Source organism: Elephantulus edwardii, unplaced genomic scaffold (assembly GCF_000299155.1).
Source record: "Elephantulus edwardii isolate Elephantulus edwardi_28Jun2011 unplaced genomic scaffold, EleEdw1.0 scaffold00002, whole genome shotgun sequence".
NCBI classification, from domain to species: domain Eukaryota; kingdom Metazoa; phylum Chordata; class Mammalia; order Macroscelidea; family Macroscelididae; genus Elephantulus; species Elephantulus edwardii.
Genome location: NW_006399752.1, coordinates 13,925,718 through 13,951,163, shown reverse-complemented (window position 1 = coordinate 13,951,163; position 25,446 = coordinate 13,925,718). Strand labels below are relative to the sequence as shown.

The following is a 25,446-nucleotide window of genomic DNA, read 5'->3' as shown; positions in this document are numbered from 1 at the left end:
TATTATTGTTTTTCAGCAATAGAATGGATTTCAATCAGAATTATAGAGGACAAATATAGAAAGAAAGAAAAGTGCTATTTCTAGTTCACATATGCTATGTGCTATTACTGCTGTTCTTCAGGGCCATCAAGTAAAGTATGACTCAGCAAACATATGACCAACAAATCTGAACCTTGTCTTATCCTGTGCCATCAAATGCTGTCACTCTGTCAATACAAATTGATTGAAGGTCTTCCTCTCTTTCACTGACCCTTCACCTTTCCAAGATGATGTCACTTTCCAAGGAACAGCCTCTCCTAGAAATACACCCAAAGTATGTGAGACGAAGCTTCACCATTCCTGCTTCAAGTGCTCTGGTTTCACTTTCTCCCAGACATATTTGTCTGTTCTTTTGGCAGTTCATGGGATATTCAGCACTCTTCTCCAATATCACAACTTAAAGGCATTCATTATTCTTCTGTCATCCTGTTCATTGTCCAACTCTCAGATGCATAGCAGGTAACTGAAAAGACTATGGCTTGTATCAGTCACACCTTAAGTCTTTAGACTGGTATCATTACTCGTTAGGATGTTGGAGAGGTCCTTGGCAGCAGACTTTCCTTGTGCAACATGTCACCTGACTGACTGAAAGCAAGTAAGAAAAAATTGTTGACAGTTTCCATCTTTTTTTCATCTATTATGATATTGCGTCTAGGTTCAGTGGTGAGAGTTGTTTTTTTTATGTTGAGATGTACTACATATTGAAGGTTGCAGTCTTTGATCTTCTGCAGCAACACTTCAAGTCCTCCTCACTGTCATCTTCATAACGAAGGTTACTGATGAGTCTTCCACCAATGCTGATGCCACATTCTTCTTCATAAAGTCCAATTTCACGAATTATTTGCTCAGCAAACAGAGTAAATAAGTTTGCAGAAAGGATATATCCTTCACAAATACCTTTCCTGATGCCAAACTATGCAGTGTTCCCTTGCTCATTTTGAACAACTTCATAATCTCGGTATACATTTAGTATAAGCACAATTAAGTGCTCTGGAATTCCTATTCTTCCTAATGCTAGCCATAGTTTGTTATATTCCACACACTGAAGTGCCTCTGCATAATCAATAAAACACAAGTGGACATTCTTCTGGTATTCTCTGTTTCAACCAAAATCCATGTAGTAACAGCAACAATATCCTTGTTTAGACAGCCTCTTCTAAACTCAGCCTGAACGTATGGTACTTTTCAATAAATGTACTGTTCTGGACAAGTTTTTTATGATCTTCAGCAACATTTTGCTTGCATGTAATACTGTTTGATAATTTTCACATTCTGTTTGGTCACCCTTCTTGGGAATGGGAGCAAATATGGATTTCTTCAGGTCAGCAGGCCAGGAAGCCATCTTTCAAATTCCCTAGCACAGACTGGTGAGCATGTACAGGTCTGTTACCTGTTACTTGGAATTTATCAACTGCTATCACATCAAATCCCCCCCGCCCCCCACTGCCTTCAACTCAGCTTCTACCATCACCAATGGCTCTTAATTATTGGGTACTTCCTGAAATATTTCAGTGTAATATTATCAATGAGTTTGCCTTTCTAGTCTCTGCATTCCCTTTAAACAGGTAATTTCTATCCTCTACATTTGACTGTTTACAAATTTTCCTGGTGTACTTGTTGTTCAGTGAGTCAGAACAGATTGTCCAGACATTTCCGTTCTTAGCTGTCTGATTCACAGAGATTACTGCTATTCTTTGCTAAAGTACCTGTTATGAACTGAATTGCATCCTCTCAAAAATACTTGGCTGAAGTCCTAACCCATGAACCTATGAATGCCGTCTTCTTGGAAAACACAGTCTTTTGAGGACTTGTCTCAATTTCAGTTTGTACTGGAAATATTCCCATATCTGAAACATGTAGTGATTTTACACTGAAAGAGAACTCTTGTGACCTTAACTATCTGAATGGCAAAAATCATACATATAACAGTTTCAAAGTTTTGTCATTCAAAAAACACAAAGTTTTGGAACACAAGTAAAACATTCACTAACAAATAGAAGTAACAACTTTTTTTTTTCTCTCATTCATTCAATTATCTGGGTGCTTCCATGTTTTTTAAAGATTTTATGGGTCATGAAGATAGAAAAAGTTCCCAGCTGAAAAGCAAAAATTTCACATGCAAGAAAATGACAATGACATGTTCTTTAATCAAATTGCATATGCTAGTATTAATCTATAATAAAATTAACACAATTATTTGAATGAATATTTACCTTTTTCAAGGCTCTTTTAAAAAATGAGAAATGCTTTAAATATATTTTAATGTATAAATATACTTCATGAAGAATTATTTCTAAATTATATTCAAAAGACTTAACAAGGGAAAACAGTCTTTGAAGAGGTTAACTACTACATTAATATTGGATCATACAGACACCACGGACACATTCAGACACAGCTTCTGCATCCCCATGAAGAAAAAGACATAGAAAAGGCTAAAAGTTGACTGGAAAGGCACAAGAGAACTTTTTGGAATGATGAAAATGTAATACATTGTGTCCTACAAGTGCATTCTAATGACAATTTTGATCAGCAAACTGAACATCCAAAATTTATTCATTTTACTGTAAATATTTAAAAATTTTAAAAAGCGAATATATAAAATTACAACTGAACAAAAAGTGCTGGGGCAGCAAAGGTGGGCACATGACTGGCAGGGCAAAAGTAGATACAGACACTATTACAAATGTTTTTGTATGATATGATCTAACTTGTCCCAGTTGATAGTGCTGGAAAGATTCTATGCATATTTAAGAGGTGAGCTTTCTTGGACTTACAAAAGTATAACTAAAAATACAGCAATAAACACTAGAGAAAGTTTTGCTTTCCTTTAAGAAATACAATCAGAAATCAGCTTAAGAATTGCATTTTAGATATGGAAAAGTCCAAAATACCTTTGAAATACCCCCCCAAAATGTCAAATGGTAAAATCAACACATTAATTTTATTAAGCATAGGAGACCAAAAAACCCAAATCACCACAACACCAGCTAAACTATAAAATTATATTTAAATATTTTATCAACTGATAGTTTTTCAATACACTTAATTAAGTCTCAGACAGAAAATATTCTGTATGATGCCAAAGAAAATTTCCTGGCCTCTCACTGGATTGTATGGGAAACACAGGATACTTTATGAAGAAATTTGTATTCTAAAAAATTTTTAAATTAGCCAAGATAAAAACCAATCGATTAAGAAAGATGGAATATTGGAAAATTTTTGTCAGTTTTGGAAAATAAAAATTTAAATTTAAATATATATATGTACACACACTCACATAAACTGACTTCCTACTAACAGTTCCACACCACTTGCAAAAAAATCATGATCACCTGGCTCCAAGATTATCTGAATAGAAGACTTAGGTATTAGAATATCATGTATGTTTATCAAGAGAAATCTAAAATCAGTTCTATTAAGTAGCTACTTGAAGGATTGGTATGCCACTCATTCTCCAATAAATGAAGGTTACTTATACAATGGATTGCCAATAGAACCAACACGTCTGTCCTAGGAAGTGTGAAACCAAGCTGCTCCTTGGAGGCAAGGATTGAGACTCTGTCTCACCTACTTTGGGCATGTGGCCAGGAAGGACCAATCTTTGGCTTGGAAGGGTCAAGGGACAGCACAGGAGAGGAAGATCCCAGATGAGATGGATTTGTACAATAAGTGAAGTAATTAATGAGGGCAGGTGTGTCAGAGATATTGGCTCAAGAAAGCAGGGTTCAGAGCTATTGTATAGGGATTTCCTGTGAGTCACAGTCGACTCGATGGCACATAAGAAACAGCTGGAAACATGTCAGCAAAGAAAATAGCAAATTTCTACTAAAATTAACAATAGAAAAGTGACAAGACCATACCCAACAAAAATAAAAAGTCTATACAATCCAGAGAAACAAAGCAGTACTGTCATGTTCTCAAACAAGTCTGTATGGAGAGGAGGCATGTGCAATTTTTAGTTACTTATTAGGAATCAGGAGTTTTACCTTTAAGGACTTGAAATCTTGTGCTCAGCAAAGATCAGTTCAACTGCATTTATTCAACTTTCACACTCAACATACTCTGAATTTAGGAAAATTGAAAGTTGCCAAAAAGGAAACAGAATGCAAAAATATCAATATTTTAGGCATTGTTTTTTACTACCTTCGCGTTGAGCACGACTCACAGCGACCCTAAGAACAAAAGGGCCTGAAGCCCCTCTACAACTATCAGCATTTATCAAAGTCCATAGAGTTTTCAAAGGCATGTTGTTTAGGAAGTGGTGAGCTGGAACTCAGGCAATCATACAGTTTATGATGCTAGGAAGGACCTTCAAGAACAATGGCATCACATTCACATCAAAAGTATTCACATGTGTGAAATGGATAAATAATCCTATGCCTACAAGGAAGAACAAATGAGAACAATTTCCCAAGATGAAAAAATTCAAGCCTCAAACTGCAATACTGAAAGATTTCTTGGGCAAAATACTGAATGAACAAGTATGAAGATTAAAGGACTACACTATTGAAGTCCTTGCATCAAAAAGAACTGACTCATGTGCAACCATTTCAGCATGTAACATATGATTAAGAACCAAGGATACTAAAGATAAGACTTCTAAGATGCAATGAAGGCAGTGGTGAGAAGTAAGGCTCCAGGAACTCGACAGAACACCAACAGAGATTGAGAAGTTTCACCAAACAGATGTAGTTCTGGGTAAAAGATGTCCAAGCTACACAAGAGGCATCACAGTAAGTAGAGAAACACTGTAAGTTGCCAAGGATTTTATTTTACTTAGATGCACAGCCAATGCACATGAAAGCAGCACTCATGAAATCAAACAACAAAGTGCACTGGGAAAATGTGCTGTCAAAGATCTCTTTAAAGTACTAAAGGGCAAGGATGTCACATTAAGGTCAAAAGCTCCAACGTATGGTACTTCGAATTGCCTCATATGCCTGTTGAACCTAACTTCTTTCACAGAGCAGCTCAAGCAAATGGTTGAAATTATAATATAAGAGCTGAATAGAAGATTTCAAAGGGTAACTCAAGAATACAAGGGAAAGCTGGATCATGTGCAAGGAAGACCAAAAAGAATTGATGGCTCTGAACTGTAACGTTAGCAAAGTATACTAATTATATCTTGTACTGCCAACAGTACAAGATAGATATATATATTACCTTTGAATAAGTACAAGAATAAAACTCTTTTAAATATAACGGTAATACAATTTGTCTCATACATTTTGAACATAAATAAGAAGTAGGGGCAATTTCTGGAGAAAGACATAATCCTTAGTAAAATGGAGAATCAGTGAAAGAGAGGAAGACCAACATAATGGACTGATACTATGCCTTCTGGAATAGGCTTAAAACACAAAACAGATTGTGAGAATAATTCATTATCAGGTCATTTCATTCTGTTGTACCAGAGTTGCTATAAATTGGAGGTTACTTAAAGGTACCTAACTACAACACATAAAAAATCAGTTTAAATAATGATTATTCACATTTGCGCACCAAGAGTGCAGCCTGAAACTTATCAAGCATACAGGCAAGAAGAATAATTACTGTTGATTGTAATGAAAAACTGGAAACACAGAAAGCGGCTTAGTAGTTGGGAGAAAACAATGGCCGAAATGGCATTACAGAATTTTTCAAGAATAGTAATTTATTCACTACATATCTCTATTGTTCAGTAACAAAAATAGTGACTACACATAAGGACACTGCTGATGAAATACAAAAAGAAAGAAAACTGACTACATATGTGGAAAGAGATGAGGGAGACGATCAGTTTCATCAGTCAGAACAAGGCTAGGAACTGACTGCAGAACAGAAATAAACATTTAAAAACAGTTGCAGTAGGTTTCAGATGGATCTTGGCTTGAGCATATAATACCCCATAAATGTCTATTTGTGTTCTATTGAGTATGCAAAGCCATCTGACAGTTGTAACAAATTATAGATGACATCAAAAACTACTACAAACGAGAAAGGTAGGCAATATCCTGCTGTTATTTACTGCCTCTGAAAACCCACTGAAGAGTCAAGTATGACCTGGCTTTGACTTGATGGTACACAACAACAATAAAGAATGCGGACTGCAGAATACTTACCTAATTATGCTCATGTAGAACCTATACAGAGATCAGGAGAGAGTCACCCCAAAGAATGAGGTGATATGTTTTAAAAGCAGAGAAGATGCAAATCAGGACTGTATTTTTAAACTATACTTATTCAATCTGTACTCCGAGTGAATAATCTGAGAAACTGGACTTATGAAGAATGTGGCATCAAGACTGAAGGAAGACTCATCATCAACCTGCAATATGCATGTGGCAAAGCCCTGCTTGCAGAAAGTAAGACCTGAAGCACTAACTGAAAAATATCAGAAACTACACCTATCAATATGTGTTATACCTCAACACCAAGAACTCAAATGGTATACTGCATTGGGTATCACCCTCAACATCAAGAACTCAAATGGGATACTGCATTGGGCTCATCAGCTGCAAAAGACCTCTTTATTATGTTAAGATGTCTCTTTAACCAAACCCGAGATATTTTTAATTACCTCAAATGGATGCCAAACTGCAAAATAAATAAGGGAAAAAAGATGCTCCTGAATTACTGTGCTTACATAGAATAATGAATACACTTTGACGTGCCCAAAGAAAGAACAAACGTGTCCTGCAGGAAGTACAGTAAAAGCAATGCTCCTTAGACTAAGGATGATCCATTTTTAGTTCATGTACTTTGGAAATGTTATCATAAAGATCAGTTTCTGGAGAAGGAAGGGTATCATGCTTAGTAAAGTTCAGCTCATTATGGAAATCAGTGTGTAAATCTTTTGCTAAGAATCTTCCTCTTTTTTGTTGACTCTCTAAGACAGCATTGACTGTGAAGATGGCACATGACCAGGTTTCATTTGTTATGCCCAGGGCTGCACGAATAGGAACTGACTGAATGGTACCTAACAATAACATGTTCAACATGACCCTAAAGACCCAGAGAATAATATGTCCCAAAAGGGAAAGAAGAACTATTGGTACATCAACTACCATAAGTCAACTGTAAAGCAAATGATTTAAAAAAATTTTTTTTTTTAATTTCCTACTGGGTAGAAAGACATAATAATACAGTATTTATTGGGATTTTCTTACCCTTCAAGAAAATCCTTTTATTTGTGTAAAAAAGCACATTTTTGTTTTCTTTGGCTCATATTATGTAAAAAAAATAAATATAAATCTAAAACCTGGAGGCAGGCACCTGTCACATGGCCAACCACAAACTGTTGTTGACCTCATACAACTTCATTAGAAGACATACCTTTTCTTCCAATTTCTTCTTCTCTTCACTAGATTGGGTTATTCTTTGCTTGAGAAACTCATTCAGCTGTAAAACCTCTTTCTCAGCAGATGCAAGCTTTTGTTCAAGTTCCTCCTGCTGGGACCTGGGTACAGCTTGTTCTGAAAATGGAGCTTGAAGTGAAGTGTTCTCATACTGTGGCTATTAGAATAGGGGGGGAAAGTAGACGAGACTCAAAAAAATTGCCTTAAACACATGGAAAGAATTTGAAAGTGAGGTACAAATGCAAAGACAACATATAGTCTTTGCAGCAACAAACAGACCAACCTTGTTTGAATATGCTACTTTTCCTACTTACTAGTTCTATGACTATGATTAAATAAAATTACTTATAATCATTAGGCCTCCATTCTCACATATAAAATAGAAATAAGGCATATCTTATTTTGATAAAACATGTAATGTTTCCTAGGACAAAACAATAGAAAGTTAATAAATTACAACTGTTATTTGATTAAAACAATTAGAAATGTAGACTGTGTATTATATACCATTCAAAGGAGCATTGATGGTACAATCATTAAGTGCCTGTCTGCTAAAAGAAAGGTGAATGGTTTGAACCCACCAGCTGCTCCATGAGTGGAAAGACTTGGTCTGTTTCCATAAAAATTTTAGCCTAGAAAACTCTGTGCAACAGTTCTACTTTGTTCTTTAGGGTATCTAAAAGTCCAATCAAATCACTGGCACACAGCCAGAACAAAAAGAATCAAATTCATTGCTACTAATTTAAAGCATAACAACCCTGGAGGACAAAGTAACAGTGACAATAAGATCTCCAAGGCCTGCTCTTCACAGAAGAAGACTGTCTCTTTTCTCCCAAGGAATAGCTGTCAGGTTTGAAATGCTGACCTCTGGGTTACCAGCTGACCACTCTAACCACTACACCACTCACGTCTACTAACAACAACAATATGTACATACAGAAGTAAACCTCTAGTGAGGGGAAAACAAACAAATATGTTATGGAGAGGGTGCAGCCAAAATGTTCTTTAGAGACAAGGATGATGAGGCTTAGCCTCACATTCTTTGGGCATGTTGCTAGGAAGGCCTATTCCTTGGAAAAGGACATGACACTTGGAAGAATGGAGGAGGGGCAGCAAAGGAGAGAAAGACCTTCACCAGGTGGAATGACACGGGGACTGCTACAATGGGTTCTAGTGTGTGAGAAATGTGAAGATGGCACAGGATAGGACAGAGTTTGGATCTTGTTGTTCATAGGGTTGATATTTATGAGTCTTAATTGACTTGACAGCACCTAACAAACTAGTCAGTTTAAAAAAAAAAACATCACCTCACATAAAAACCAATGGGATTTCAAAACTATGACATTATTCTCTTATTTATAAATCATGATAAGCAAATATGTACCACAGAAATTTTTGTAATAATAAACTATGTTGTTGTTGTTAAGTGCCGTCGAGTCGACTCATAGTGACCCTATGAAGGAGAGTCCTCAATGCTTGGGTGTCTTTCATTCTCTCCCCAGGTTCATAGAGTTTCCGGAGGCAAGCTATTACAGAAGCGGAGGCCACTCCTTCCAAGTTTGTTTTAATTGGGAAGCTCCACCCCACTCGGTCCACATTGGGTAACCAACCATTAGCGCATTTGACACATCAGTGTCCAGCCTCACAGCAACCACAAGTTACGGCTGTATGGCAAGTGGATAAACCAGGGATATAAGACCTAGAGGAATGTTTGAACGTGGCCCTTGGGCCCTTCAGTATCTTACCATCATAGCACGCTCAAATGCTGGCAAACTCTGGGCCACAGACCCCCAGTTCATCTGGCAAGTTTGCTTTGCCAACCCCCACGTGGGGCAAAAAGAACACCACAAGTGGTGATAATAAACGTTGTTGTTGTTATGTGCCGTAGAGTCACTTGCGACTCATATAGCAACCCTATGTACAACAGCCCTAAACTCTGCTCTGTCCTGTGCCAATCGCACTGTCTCTGACATTCCCATCCTGATTAACCCAGTCACTGAATCAATCCACCTCATAGAGGGCCTTCCCCTCCTGCACTGTCCCTCCACCCTCCCAAGCATGATGTCCTTCTCCAAGGACGGGTCTCTCCTTACAACATGTCCAAAGTATGTTAGACGGAGCCTCAGAATCCTTGCCTCCAAGGAGCCAACTGTGGCTGACTCTGAGAAAAATGGGAATCCCAGAACACGTGCTCGTTCTAATGAAAAACCTATACTTGGACCAGGAAAATAAACTATAGACAAAGTATAATCAATCAGATGTTTGAAGACTGTTTAATTCCTAATTTCAACAAGATCTTTTTAAGGAATTAGCACTCTTTGAGTGATAAAACCATTCCTCCTCTCTAGAAAAACACTTTCTTTTATTCCTATGATAATTTTCCTGATTTTTTTTTTCACGAGTTTTCTACAACTTTCTCAAATAATGTTCCCTGCTCTCATATTCTTCTCACTAGATGCACCTCATATACCTGGAACACCTCATAAAGTCTAGAAGTTGGAACAACCCCTTACATAAACTGAAGACTTTTTTATGGTCTAGACCCATCAGGCTCATATTTCATTATTTTTCTTTTCTCTAAAATCGTTCTCTATTCTTGTCAATGATGCTGTAAACACTTGACCCCATATAAAAGTGGAAAATCGTCTTCTCACTCACATTAAGTCACCACATCTAGTCCACTTTTCTTGGCACCAGCAGTCAGGAAATCAAAAAGCGTATCGCGATGGGAAAGTCTGCTGTTAGGGACCTCTCTAAAGTACTCAGGAGCAACAGTGTCTCTCTGGAGACTAAGGTGCGCCTGATACAGGCCATGGCATTTGCAATCGCTTATTATGCATCAGAGAGTTGGACAATGACTAGGGAGGACAGAAGGAGAGTTGATGCCTTTGAGCTGTGGTGCTGGAGAAGGGTATTGAATGTACCATGGACTGCCAGGAAAACAAACAGATTCATCTTGGAGAGGATTAAACCAAGCTACTCCTTGGAGGCAAGGATTCTGGGGCTTCGTCTGACATACTTTGGACATGTTGCCAGGAGGGACGGGTCCTTGGAGAGGGACATCATGGTTGGGAGGGTGGAGGGACAGCGCAGGAGGGGAAGACCCTCTATGAGATGGATTGATTCGGTGACTGGGGTAATCGGGATGGATGTGTCAGAGGCGGTGCGGTTGGTGCAGGATAGAGCAGGGTTTAGGGCCGTTGTGCAAGGGGTCGCTATGAGTCGCAAACGACTCGACAGCACATAACAACAACAACAACAACAAAAAATTATCTTCTCACAAACTACTGTTCTGTCATTGAGGTTCTCCCTTACCTTCTGATAAAAGTCTCTTGACTATCACTGCCTCTAATACTGTCATTCTAGAGTCCTTACTGTGCCATCAATTACTTATTTCATCTTCTCATCTCTTGGCAGCAATTTAGCCACACTTTGCATTTCATCCTCCGATTTCTAACTTTGGTGTCTGTTGTTATGAGCCGTCAAGTCAGAATCAACTCATACCTGACCCTCCAGTGGGTTCTCAGGGGCTGTAAATTGCATGACAGGATACTGTCTATTGTTCTCCCACAAAGCAGCTAGTGGTTTCATAAAGGCCTTTGGGTTTACAGTAGCACAATCACTTACCAGAATACTGGTGTAGTGCATTCTGTATTGGCCTACTAACTGGAAGGCTAATGGTTCAACTCCACTAGCTGTTTGGCAGGAGAAAAATTAGCCAGACTACTCATACCAAGACTTAAAACCTCAGAAATATGACAGTCTACTCTATATGAATGAGAATCAACTCTACAACAGTAGGTATCGTATTTTGGTTTACTTTTCTTATTCCTCTGTTGCTTCAAGTCATCCTTTCAAAGTCCATTTGTAAACTTTCAAGATCTCAAGAACTACACAAAGTAGTAAAAGGTAGAACAGTAATACTAAGCATGATCTTAGGCCAATTAAGTGGGAAATTCGATGATGCCACAACCCCAAACAAAGGAACCAAATTACAGGAGTAGTTTGGTTCACATAAGCAGCCTCAGCAGCTGCTTTTTTTAAATAAATTAAACTACTCTATCACAAATTCCAACTTTTAAAGATTATATAACAATTATAGAAATTGTCAGTGCAACCCTTACCTATATATGTAATCTTTCCATTACCACTAATTTAGAATTCCATAAGAATTTCCCCCTCAACCACCTGCCCATTTGACCCTGAAAATCACTAATGATTTTTCTGGTCTCAATATTCTTGCATTTTTATCTTTTTAAGTAAATGAGGTCATACAAAAATTGTCCTTTTGTGATTAATTCCTTCACTTAGCTTTAAGCTATCAAATTCTATCCATGTATTGTTGTTGCTGTTGTTGTTATGTGCCGTCGAGTCGTTTTCAACTCATAGCGACCCTATGCACAACAGCCCTAAACCCTGCTCTATCCTGCGCCAACCGCACTGCCTCCGACACACCCATCCCGATTACCCCAGTCACCGAATCAATCCATCTCATAGAGGGTCTTCCCTTCCTGCGCTGTCCCTCCACCCTCCCAAGCATGATGTCCCTCTCCAAGGACCTGTCCCTCCTGGCAACATGTCCAAATTATGTCAGACGAAGCCCGAGAATCCTTGCCTCCAAGGAGCAGCCTGGTTTAATCCTCTCCAAGATGAATCTGTTTGTTTTCCTGGCAGTCCATGGTACATTCAGTACTCTTCTCCAGCACCACAACTCAAAAGCATCCACTCTCCTTCTGTCCTCCCTAGTCATTGTCCAACTCTCTGAGGAATAACAAGCGATTGCAAATGCCATGGCCTGTATCAGGCGCACCTTAGTCTCCAGAGAGACACCGTTGTTCCTGAGTACTTTAGAGAGGTCCCTAACAGCAGACTTTCCCATCGTGATACGCTTTTTGATTTCCTGACTGCTGGTGCCAAGAGTGTTGACTGTGGAGCCGAGAAAACTGAAGCTGTGAACAATCTCAATCTCTTCGCCATCCATCCTGACGCTGTCAATTGGTCCAGTGGTGAGAATCTTTGTCTTCTTGACATTGAGCCTGAGTCCATACTGAAGGCTACAGTCCCTGACCCTTCACAGCAAGTGCATGAGGTCCTCCTCAGTTTCAGCAAGCAGGGTTGTGTCATCTGCATAACGCAGATTGATAACAGATCTTCCACCAATCCTGATGCCACGATTCTCCTCATAGAGCCCAGCTTCTCGGATAATCTGCTCTGCATACATGTTGAAAAGGTATGGAGACAGGATGCATCCCTGGCGTACACCCTTCCCAATTTTGAACCATGCAGTGTTACCCTGCTCTGTTCTAACTACTGCCTCTTGGTCCAAGTACAGGTTTCGCATTAGCACAATTAAATGTTCTGGGATTCCCATTCTTCTCAGAGTCAGCCACAGTTTGTTATGATCCACACAGTCAAATGCCTTTGCATAATCAATGAAACACAGATAGACATTCTTCTGGTATTCTCTGCTTTCAGCCAAGATCCATCTAACATCAGCAACAATATCCCTAGTACCACGACCCCTTCTAAACCCAGCCTGGACTTCCGGCAGTTCTCTGCTGATGTGCTGTTCTAATCGTTTTTGGATGATCTTCAGTAGAATCTTGCTTGCATGTGAAATCAATGACACTGTTCTGTAGTTTCCACACTTAGCTGGGTCACCTTTCTTTGGAATGGGAACTAATATAGATCTCTTCCAGTCAGTTGGCCAAGTGGTTGTTCTCCAGATTAAGATTTCATTTTTCTTCTGGCTGAGTATTATCACATTATATGACTGTCACTCATTTTATTTATCCATTCATCTGCTGATGGATATTTAGGTTGTTTTTACCTGTTTGCTACTCTCAAAAGTACAGCAATGAACATCCATATTCCTTCAATAAACATGAAGAACATTCAAATCTAGCAGTGTTGTAAGATTATATGGTAGCTCCCTCTCTATGTATTTTTATGTAATATAAATATATGTATATATTTAAATAACTGATATAATTTTGTATTATTGTTCATTTCCATAAACCAGGGATTAAACTGTCTTATTTTCCCAAATCCTCATCAACATTTGTTATTTTTTGTTTTATCTTAGGAATACTTACCTAGTATTGTATGCTGTCAAGTTGGAACCAACTCACAGCTGACTCTCATGCCACGTTTTCAGAAGCAGTTAACTGCACGGAGGAGACTGCCAATCCTACAGTGGATTCAAACTGCGAGCCTTTCAGATTACAGTACCACATCTTACCACTAGGCCAACAGAGCCTCTTAACAAAACTCATGGGAATGTTTGTGTTTGTTTTTTTTTCATGTGGTTTTGACTTTCACCTCTCTCTCTTAATGGCTAAAGGTGAATCCAACAACTGCTCCTAAAGGGGTTAAATAAGTAACGGAAAAAATCCCCTGGAGTGTCAGCTATGCGTTGTCTCCAACTCAACAGCAATGAGCACTGGTTGGTGGTGCTGCACTAACATAAAGGCAGCTAGTTCAAATTTACCAGTTGCTCCACAGAGAAAATGGTGAACTCTTCTTGTACCATTTACAACCTCCAAAAACTTGCTGGAGGGTTCACTATGAGTTGGGTCCAATTCAATGGCTATGAACATGTATTTCATGGCTTTGGTCCCCACCTGAATATCCTCTTTGGTGAAACGTTTATTCAAGTGCTTTGCCAATGAGAACAGGACTGTATATTACCCAACTACTATTACCAAACATTATAATCAAAGATTCTTTAGGGGGAGAAAAATCTGATTAAAATAATTTAAAATTCTAATGAAATCCAAACTTTCTGGAGACCATGGAAGCTGGATATGTTAACTCATCTACTGTCCTGAAATAATCTCTACAACTTAAAATATCCCCTCGAGTCTTCTTAAAACCAAATGATTGCTTAGCTTAACTAGTAAAGACTTTCTGCCTTGAGCATTATGCTCATATTATCTATCTGTGTGGCATCAAATTGGCAAGAATAGCTCCAAAGAGTAGACAGGTAACTTAGGGGTAGTGAGTTTACACTAACAATGAGGAACAATTCAGATAAAGGAGGATGAGAATAGCTATAAAATCTGAAAGATGTCACTGAGTTGTACATGGTCAAAACTGTTTACTTAGTCTGTTTCACATATTATTTACAAAAATAAATGAAAACATTAATCTTAAATCATACTACTCTCATACATAATATCTTTTACTGGCTTCTTTCTGTCTGATCTTAAAAATTACAAGTGGTTTTTCCCTTTTCATGACTCATGATTTGATAATCTGGTTGCTAATTACTTGAACTCCTTGACATATGACAAACATAACAGACACCCTTCCTTTAGGTCACCAGAGCCAACCTATTTCCATTACATGTCATTCCCACACTAGGAAGCTCTGTTGGCCTAGCACTTAAGAAGCTGTGCTACAACCTCAGAGGCCTATGGTTCAATTCCACCATTTGCTCCATAGAAGAAGGATGGGCAATCTCCTCCTGTGCGATTAACTGACTCTAAACATCTGATTGAGGGTCAGGTATGGGTCAGCTCCAACTTGATGGCACACAACATTCTGCATTACACTCTCTTTGCATTTAGAAAGAAGGTGTGTATCTATGGTGATAATGACTATTCTACCACAACAGATACATAAACCAGAACTATTCTAAGCAACCTGAAGAGAGGGGTCCTTCTTGATACTGCCTGGCCCCTACTAACTAACCTCTTTAACCATGTTTTTGACCACTAAACCTTTTTTTTCCATTTTACTCTTCATCAACATAAAATAACTTGGAGTTTTTTCTACTCATTATTTCATCTCATAACTCTGCACCTCTTCACATACTTATATGCATTATACTTAGAATACTATTCCACCACCTTTTTCACCTGTATCAATTTTCATTAGTTCATCAGGTTTACAGATTAAATTTCTTGTCCTACAGAATATATAACCTGACCTGTGGGAGACTAGTTTATATGTTCTCAGTGGTGGCTGTCATGAAATTTCACCTAAAGACACTCCTAACATACTACAACTGTGCACTGTCTATGTTCTTCATTTGAATGTATGTTCCTTAAGGACAAAACTAATCTCAATAACATTTATACTCCTAGAGAATAAACAGTGTCTTAACCACAATGAACACAGTAATTCTGGAGTAAATGAACACATGTGTTTCCATATGGTTTCTCTCTGGATGTTGTAAAGTTTATGAAGAAATGTTCTTAATTTCTGTGGCTCCGGCATTCAGCACAGGAGACTATATAAAAATTGCCTTGCTGAACAGGCTTATGTTAAAATGTGGGATTTATTTAAACAGGATTCATTAAAATAAAATGAAATTCTATGGAAAAAAAAATAGCTGAAAGAAAAGTGATGTGAAACTACATAAATCCAAAGAAAACAAAGAGTGATACATCAATGACATTTAAATCATAATAATCATGTGTAACGAGTCTATCACTTGGTTCGTATTTCCAATATGCATGTTGTTGTTATGTACAATTAAGTCAGAACCCCCTCATAGCTGATCCTCCAGTAGGTTTTCTTAGTTAGTACATCGAACAGGAGAAGAATGCCCATCTCACTCTTCCTGAAGTAGCCGGTGAACGCAACTCCCTACCACTAGGCTACCAGAGCTCCCATCTATGGAAAAAGACGGTGCCTTTTCTTCCAAGGGGAAAGTGCCCTTCACAATTTTTTTTTCCTTCCTCTTAAAGGTCTGTCAAACTCAGGTTGCTATTTCAGGAGAGAGCATTAAAAGCAAAAACTATTTTTTGGTGCTGCCAAACTACCAGCAAACCAATATAATAAACATAAAGAGTTTAGAATAAAGGCTTGGTTCTCATTTTCTACCTATAAGAGATCAATGGAAGTACTTCTTAAGAATACATATTTCATCTAAAAATTTTAACAAAGCTATTTTAATTAAAAAATCAATGTGTTCTGTAATGCCTGGCTCCACAGTCGACACTCTTGGCACCAGCAGCCGGAAATTAAAAGACGTATGGTGATGGGAAAGTCTGCAGTTAGAAACCTCTCTAAAGTATCAAAGTGCAATGATGTCAGTCTGGAGACTAAGGTGTGCCTAATACATGCCATCAGCTTTGCAATCACTTGCTATGCATCAGAGCTGGACAATGACTAGAGATGATAGAAGGAGAATTGATGCCTTTGAGCTGTGCTGCTGGATTGAGTACTGAATATACAATGGACTGCTAAGAAAATGAACAGTTTTGTCCTGGAGAGGGTAAAGCTAGGCTGCTCCTTGGAGGGAAGGATTCTGAAGCTTCATCTGACATACTTTGCCCATGTTCCAAGGACGGACAAGTCCTTGGAGAGGAATGTCATGCTTGGGAGGGTGGAGGGACGGCGCAGGACAGGAAGACCCTCGATGAGACGAACTAATTCAATGACTGGGGAAATGGAGGTGAGTGTGTCAGAGATGATGAGACTGGCACAGGCTAGGACAGAGTTTAGGGCTATTATATATAGGGTCGCTATGAGTCACAGGCAACGACAGCACTTAACACCAACAAAAACATAATGCACAAAATTTTTAAGATTACTTTTTTTGTCCTAAAGAATTCATTGCAATGAATAACCTATGGATCACAAAATCTACACATAAAATGTGCATTAAAAAATGGTTTATAGATCCTAGGTAAAAATTCCTTTTTCAAAATAAATATTTGTTATCAAATATGTTTCTTCTAACTTTTGCCATTTCATTAGTTATCTAACAATAAATGCTTGTCTTTTCTGTTTATTATCATATTTTAATACAGACAATTTTCACTATATTTCCTTTAATGAATTGCTCTTCATCTTTTTAAATTTCAAACACTATTTCTATGTCCAACATAATTTAAAATCCTTTAACTATTTAGTAGTCCCTTTCACATGTTCTATCAGAAACTTTCATCTGTCCTTGCACATCTATGTTTGCAGGTTGACCTGGAGAGCCCTTTATTACTGGTCTGCTGCTATGTCAAGAATATTTTACTATTCAATTGTACACCAAGCTTTACATGTTTTTGGTTTATGACAGTAACTGTGTAACTGAAATAAAATTTTTTTTTCAGAATGAAAAAGTTACAAGAGGAAATGGAATAGTTTTACTAAAAATATTTTCCAAATGAATTACACTACTTACTAACAACACTGCCATTAAGTCAATTCTGATTCATATGACCCAGAATCAGGTTTCCAAGGCTATAAATCTTTATAGAAAATTAAGAATTATCCTATCAGTAAATAAAACTAGTAAAAATTACTAATCAGTGAACAAGAATTACCAAAACTAACAGGAAAAGTCTTTGCAATCACTTGTTATGCATCAGAGAGTTGGACAATGACTAGGGAGGATAGAAGGAGAATTGATGCCTTTGAGCTGTGGTGCTCAAATTGAATGTATTGAATGCACCGTGGACTGCCAAGAAAACAAACAGATTTATCCTTGAGAGGGTTAAATCAGGCTACTCCTTGGAGGCAAGGATTCTGGGGCTTCATCTGACATACTTCGGACATGTTGTAAGGAGGGACAGGTCTTTGGAGAGGGACATCATGCTTGGGAGGGTGGAGGGACAGCGCAGGAGGGGAAGACCCTCTATGAGGTGGATTGATTCAGTGACTGGGGTAATTGGGATGGGTGTCTCAGAGGCAGTGCAATTGGCGCAGGATAGAGCAGGGCTTAGGGCTGTTGTACATAGGGTCTCTATGAGTTGCAAGCGACTCGACGGCACCTAACAACAACAACAGGAAAAGATAAGATTTGAAAAGATAATTTATGAAAGCATAGATGAATCTTAAATTTATAAAAAGTGGCCCAACATCATCTTAAGAGAATATCAGAATTAATTATATAAAAGAAACTCATCTTCCATTATAATATATAACTATAAAAAACAAAACAACCCAAAAAACCAACCACCAACTGAGTTTCCAATGAGGCTGACCTGTCTACCAAAAAGCAACTGGTAGATCTGAATCACCAATCTTTCAGTTAATAGATCAACATGTTATACCACAGCACCAGGGCTCCAGCACCAAAGCTCAAAGACATCAATTCTCCTTCTATCCTCCTTAGTCGTTGTCCAACTCCCTGATGCATAACAAGTGATAGCAAAGGCCATGGCCTGTATCAGATGCACCTTAGTCTCCAGAGAGACACCATTGCTCTTCAATACTTTGGACAGGTCCCTAAAAGCAGACTTTCCCATGGCAATACATCTTTTAATTTCCTGGCTACTGGTACCGAGAGTGTTGACTGTGGAGCCAAGCAGACTAAAGCTGTGAACTATCTCAATCTCTTCACCATCCATCCTGATGCTGGCAATTGGCCCAGTGGTGAGAATCTTTGTTTTCTTGACATTGAGTCTCAGTCCATATTGCAGGCTGCAGTCCTTGACCCTTTGCAGCAAGCACTTCAGGTCCTCCTCAGTTTCAGCAAGCAGGGTTGTGTCATCTGCATATCACAGATTGTTGATAGATCTTCCACCAATTTGTGTCATCTGCATATCGCAGATTGTTGATAGATCTTCCACCAATCTTGACCCGACATTTCTCTTCATAAGGACCAGCCTCCTGGATGATCTGTTCTGCATACAGGTTGAAAAGGAAAAGGTATGGAGATAGGACACATCCCTAGCATATGCCCTTCCCAATTTTTAACCATGCAGTGTTTCCTTTCTCTGTTCTGACGACTGCCTCCTGGTCCAAGCATAGGTTTCACATTAGCACGATCAAGTGTTCTGGGATTCCCATTCTTCTCAGAGTCAGCCACAGTTTGTTACGATCCACACAGTCAAACACCTTTGCATAATCAATGAAACACAGACATTCCTCTGGTATTCCCTGCTTTCAACTAAGATCCATCTAACATTACCTACAAGAGTCCTAGTACCACGACCCCTTCTAAACCCAGCCTGGACAGTTTTCTGCTGATGTGCTGTTCCAGTCATTTTTGGATAATTTTCAGTAGAATCTTGCTTGCATGTGAAATCAATGATATTGTTCTATAGTTTCCACACTCTATTGGGTCACCCTTCTTTGGGATGGGAACAAATATAGATCTCTTCCGGTCAGTTAGCCAAATGGTTGTTGTCCAAATTTGAAAGAAAAGAAAAATTTCATATTTTCATTATCTAACAACAACTATAAAATCCATGAGGTCTTACCTGTAAACTAGCCACATAAGAATCCTCGCAATTTACATAATGTCCTAATATGGCATGCTGTGCTCGTAATTCATTATCTCTTATCCTCTCGTGTAGGTGGGTTATTTGTTGCTTCTGCCTATAAAACATAAGTTGAAGTAACATTATAAATAATATATTTTTTAAAAAAATATATATTTCTGACAATCTCTCTTTTAATTTGTTGCCACAACAGAAATCAAAATTCAGCATTTTAGTGATCTGATAGAAAAGGTAAAAAGTATTACCAACCTTAAAATAATTTTAGCTAATAATTTTTAAAAACCATAGTACCACAAGACACAAAGTATAAAGTAAAATTTTATTTATACTGTAGAATACACCTATGTCCTGTCCAATGCCTTTATCCAATTTTTTTTTTTAAAAAATATATTTTCATTTCTCTAAATTCTGTTTAATACTTAGTGTCAAATGAAGTTCTGGAGAATATCACCATCAGGAGTGGCTGATATTTTATGAAGATCATCGAGCCCAACTATAATTCAATACCTTCAACTTGCTTAATACAATCAGATATTTATTTTGTACTTAGAAAGATGGAAGGTCAATGAAAGAAAACTCTCAAGACGAACTGACACATTAACTGTAAAATGGAGTTAAGCACATGGAAGATTGTAAAGCTGGCAATCATCACTGAGTCACATTTGTGTAAGGTTTTGATCTGTTCTACAGAGGTTATTATAAATAAATGTTGACTCAAAGGAAACTATTAACTATTTTATTATATCTCCCTCAGTGAATAGAGACTTAGTTCAATTGTCGTGCATGTCACAGCACTTAAGGATCTAATATATACTAGGCATGTCACAATCAGTGAATAAATGCATTCTCTATTTCCTTGTAATTGAGCTAAACTAGAAACTCTATTGTAAATTAAAGGCTAAGTTATATGGTGACCCATTCTGTTCCAATAAGGTCTTTTTGTAGGATTTTTTTAAAAAATCAAAAAATTATTCTCAATAAAACAAACTCTATTAAATAGAGTTTGTAACATATAGCCTAGTTTCTTCCAAAACTTCCTTTGTAAATAATTTGGGGAAATATAAAATCAGTTAATTGGTTTTGTATCTCTACAGCTGTTCTTAATATTCTACAAAGACTCAGTCCCCCTCATAACTTTATTGGCAGTATTGTTGCTAACTTTTTGAAAATTATTAGATTTCTGTCATTATTGGTGTTAAGTGCTGCCGACTACAATTCACAGAAACCCTATGAACAATGGCTCAGAACCTTGCCCTATCCTGAGCTAAAAAAAAACCACTAAAACTGACATACTTGATTGCACTGCCACAGTCACTGTGTCATTTCATCTAGGGTCCTCCTCTTCTACGTTGACCCTTTACCTTTCTAGGGTGTCAAAACCCTTGAAAATTGGTTTTTCTAGCCATTGCATTAGCCTTAGTGAGGGAGGAGAGGGAATGATCTCCATCTATCTTAACTACGGACACATGATCATCAACTGCTGTGAGACTAATATAAAAGCATATTTCACATTTTGAGGTAGGACAATGATGGTGGTAGAAAGAGGGTGAAGTGACTATGGAATTGCTTGAAAATAAAGTGGAGGAATCATGGAGACAGAGCCACAGTTAAAGGTTTGCTTGTTGAACAACTCAAGGAAAAACTGACTTGTAACTGTTCTGAGATCAAGTGTGCTGGATGATGGAGGAAACCAGAGGCTTCTTGAATTTGTGATGATCTGGAACCTAGACTTTCCCTTGTCGAGCGAGAAGCTGTGGGAACTGATTGAGGAATTGTGTCTTGCTGTTCATTTGGTTTGGGACTACTTGACTAAAACTGGACTTGCATTTGTGTGATTATTTTTTTACTCACTCACTCACAATCTATTACCCCAATAAGCCCCACAACTCTTAGTAGAGTCTATGAGCTTTGCAGTGAACATCACCCCCAAAGATTGGTAGAAATCAGTGCAGGAGGATGTGGAGTGGTATGTCTGACAATGAAGCTATGTGTCTGGTGCTATGAATATTACTGATGGAGAGAGTTCCCATTATGAAGGAAGCAGATGTCAGACTTTTATCACCTCGTGTTGCATCTGCTTCTTTTGCACCTTCCAAGCATCATGTCTTCTCCAAGGTCTGGTCCCTCCCAGCAACATGCCCAACATATGAGACATGGAACTTCAAAATCCATTACTCCAAGAATCAAACTGGTTTCACCCTCTCCAGGAGAGATGAGCTTTTGCAGTCAACGGCATGTTCATACTCTTCTCTAGCACCACAACTCAAAGGCATCAATGATTTTTCTGTAATTCTAATTAATTCAATGTCCAGCTCTCAGATGCACAGCAAACAACTGAGAAGACCATGGCCTGAATTCGGCACTCCTTAGTCTCTAGACTAAGAGAGTCTTGAATGGAGGGGTCCCTGACAGAAGATTTTCCCAGTGCAATTCATCTTTTGATTAGTGCATTCTTAAATATTTAAAGCTCTTAGTACAAAAGTATTAAAATATATAAAGACAGATATTTACAGAAATTAAGTAGCTTGCTTAATTAAGGCAAGTTATGAGCTGTTGAAACAAGATTTAAAATTTTACTTCAAAATCAATACTACATTCATGTAAATGAAATATAGTATATTTTCTTATTTAGTAAATCAGGTTTTCTAGGCTTTGTTTTTCCTGAAAATTATCTTAGCGTCATCTAGTGGTTTTACAACAGATGCCACAAGCTGCTTAAAGCTCTTGGAGAAACCCAACTCTTCCAAGAGTTACCCTGCCCAAAGGCATCTCGCTCACTGAGAATTAACTCTAGAACCATCTTTCTTTGGTTCTGCCATTTCTATTTCTCTGTGGCTACTGCTTCTCATCATCAGCTCTCTGGTGTTACTGCTTCTCACTTCCTTTGAGCCCTTCACCATAACTTTCTTTGTGTTGTCAAGTCTGATCCAATCTGTAGCTGACCCTCCAGCAGGTTTTTAGAGGCATTTAATAGCATGGGAGGACTCAACAGCTCATCCTTCTCCCACAGAGCAGCTAGTGGTCTGGAAACTGCATACCTTCAGGACTGTAGCACAACTTCTTGCCACTAGGCCACCAGAGCTCCATAATTTCCATTAACATTCTTTGTATCCTATACCACTGAGATGGAACAGAGACCCAAAGCTTACCTTCCAGTGGATTTGCAGAGGCTGTAAATGGCACAGGAGGAGCTAGCCTATCTTTCTCCTATGGAGGAGCTGGTGGATTTGAATAGTTTCTCTTAAGAATGTCAGTGCAACTCTTTACCATTAAGGAACCAAACTTTCATTCAAGGCAATCTAGGCTTTTACTACTAATACCAAAACTCACATTGACCTTCCACCAAGTTTCTGAGGCTACAAATCTTTTTTTTTTTCTTTTTTACAAATCTTTTACAGTAGGAGAATGTCCATACTACTCCCGTGGAGCAGCAGCAGCTGGTGGATCTGAACTGCTGACCATTTGTTTGCAGGCCAATACACTGCACACTGTATTACCAGGCCTCTCTTTCAGCCCTGACTCATTATCCAAATCCAAAAAGGCTTCCATGTTTTAAGTATTTTTTAGAAAAAGCACTTTACTCTTAGTACCAAAATCTGTCTGCATTATCTAGTGTTGCAATAATAGAAATACCACAAGTGGACTGCTTAGAAAACAGAACTTTATCCTCTCAGAGTTTAAAAGACAATTTCAGAGTGTCAGCTCTAGGAGAAGGTCTTCTCTCATCAGCTGAAGAGGAAGGTCTCTGTTTTCTTTGCAACACTATATGGCTCTGCATTCCTTGCAGAGTTACATGCATCTTGGCACTGATCTTTCTTTGGCTAGGAGGTTCCCAGCAAAAGGACCATGCTCCATTTGCAGCTTTTGTTTCATGGTCATAGGTGCTCCCTCCATTTCAGCTCATGTGTATAATCGCTTTCATGTCTCAAAAGACTATGAAAAGACTAAAGAAAAACCATATTTGTAGATTGTATTGTTGGAGATCAACAAAATTACCTCTTAATCTGACTCATTAACATCATACTATTGCTGGTGATTAAGTTCAACTCATAGCCAATCAATCGTCCAGGGGGTTTCCATGGCTGTAAATCACACAGGATAAAGCTGTCTATCTTTCTCCCTTTGACAAGCTGACGGATTTGAATCAGATTAACTCTCTTCAGACTACTCTACCAGAGCTTCCTCATTAACGTCATAGAGGTTGGAATTTACAACACAGAGATTAACTGTATTAAGTTATAATATGAAGGAAAATTACAAAATACTAAAAAAATCTGACAAATATTATGAGCAACACAATTCAATTCTAACAAATAATTTACTCATTTTACTGTAAATTTTCGGATAAATCTAACAAGTATAAAGGATATGGCTAAAGGTGTGAGTGAATCGTTGTTGTTAGGTGCCATCCAGCTGTGTACAACCCAAAGTGACCCTATGAAGAACAAATTGAATCCTGTCCTATCCTGTGCCATCTTCATACTTTCTGACCATGTAAATCCACCTGGGTTGAGGGTCTTCCTCTGTCCCTCTCCAAGGAATAAACTCTCCCAGAAACACGACGATGTGAGGCAAAGCCTTATCTTTGCCACCAAAGATCATTGTGTTTACACCCTTCTCAAGACATATTTATCTATTCTTTTGGCAGTCCACAGGGTGTTCAGTGCTCTTCTCCCAACATCACAACTCAAAGGCAAAGATATCAATAATTCTTCTGTCATCCTTATTCATTGTCCAGCTCTCAGATGCATAGCAAGTGACTGGAAAGACCATGGCCCGCATCAGATGCACCTTAATCCTGAAACAGACATCATTACTCCTCAATAATTTGGAGAGGTCCCTAACTGCACACTTTACCACAGCAATACATCTCCTGATTTTCTGACTGCTGTTAACAAGGGTGTTAATTGTGGATCCAAGTAAAAGAAAATTGACAGTTTCAATCTTTTCTCCATCTATCATGATGCTGCATGTAGGTCCAGTGGTAAGAATCTTTGTCTTCTTGTCATTATTGTAAACCATAGTGAAGCCTGTAATTATTTCTTTTTTATTTTCTGCAACAAGTGCTTCAAGTCCTCCTCATTTTCGACAAACAAGGTTGTGTTACCAGATAACACAGGTTACTGATCAGTCTCCCTCCGATCCTGATGCCACATACCTCTTTGTAAGAGTTCAGCTTCTCAAATAATTTGCTGAGCATACAGACTGAATAGGTATGGAGTGAGAATACAACCCTGACACACTCTCTTCCTAATTTTAAACCATGTAAAGAGACCATCCATAAGATGGATTGATACAGCGGCTAAGGTAATGAGGGGTGGCGTGTCAGAGACTAAAGTTGGCATAGGATAAAGCAGGTTTCAGGGCTGTTGTACATAAGGTCACTAGGAGTCTCAAGTGACGTGACAGCTTATAATAACAAACAACAACATTCCCTTGCTCTATTTATACAACAGCCTCCTGATTTAGGTATAGGTTTCACAAGAGCATAATTAAGTGCTCTGGGATTCCCATTCTTCTCAATGTTAGCCATAACTTGTTATGATCCACACCATCTGCCTTTGCACAGTCAATAAAGCTTCCACAGACATTCTTCTGGTATTCTTTATTTTCAGCCAGGATCCATCTGACATCAGCAAGGATATCTCTCTCTCGTGCCACAGCCTGACTGAACTTCTACCAGTTTCCTATCTATGTACTGTTCTAGTTGTTTTTGAATGATCTTCAGCAGTATTTTGCTTGCATGAGATAGTAATGATAATATGGACCTCTTCCAATCCTTTGGCCAGGCAGGCTTCCTCCAAATTTCCGGGCACAGACTGCTAAGTGCATCCAGGGCTGCATCTATTAATTGAAATTGGACAATTGGTATCCCTTTGATTCCTGGGGCC

General features: G+C 38.3%; 1 protein-coding gene across 1 annotated transcript in view; it reads right to left on the bottom strand.

The window, feature by feature from the left end:
• Positions 1-25,446, bottom strand: part of CEP85L (centrosomal protein 85kDa-like) — a 152,825-nt gene that overhangs the window by 21,577 nt on the left and 105,802 nt on the right. The window contains exons 5-6 of the mRNA XM_006878999.1: positions 19,535-19,652; positions 7,357-7,536 (exon numbers count right to left, since the gene is read on the bottom strand). Of these exons, the coding sequence (XP_006879061.1) occupies positions 7,357-7,536; positions 19,535-19,652 (298 nt within the window). The remainder of the gene's footprint in view (positions 1-7,356; positions 7,537-19,534; positions 19,653-25,446) is intronic.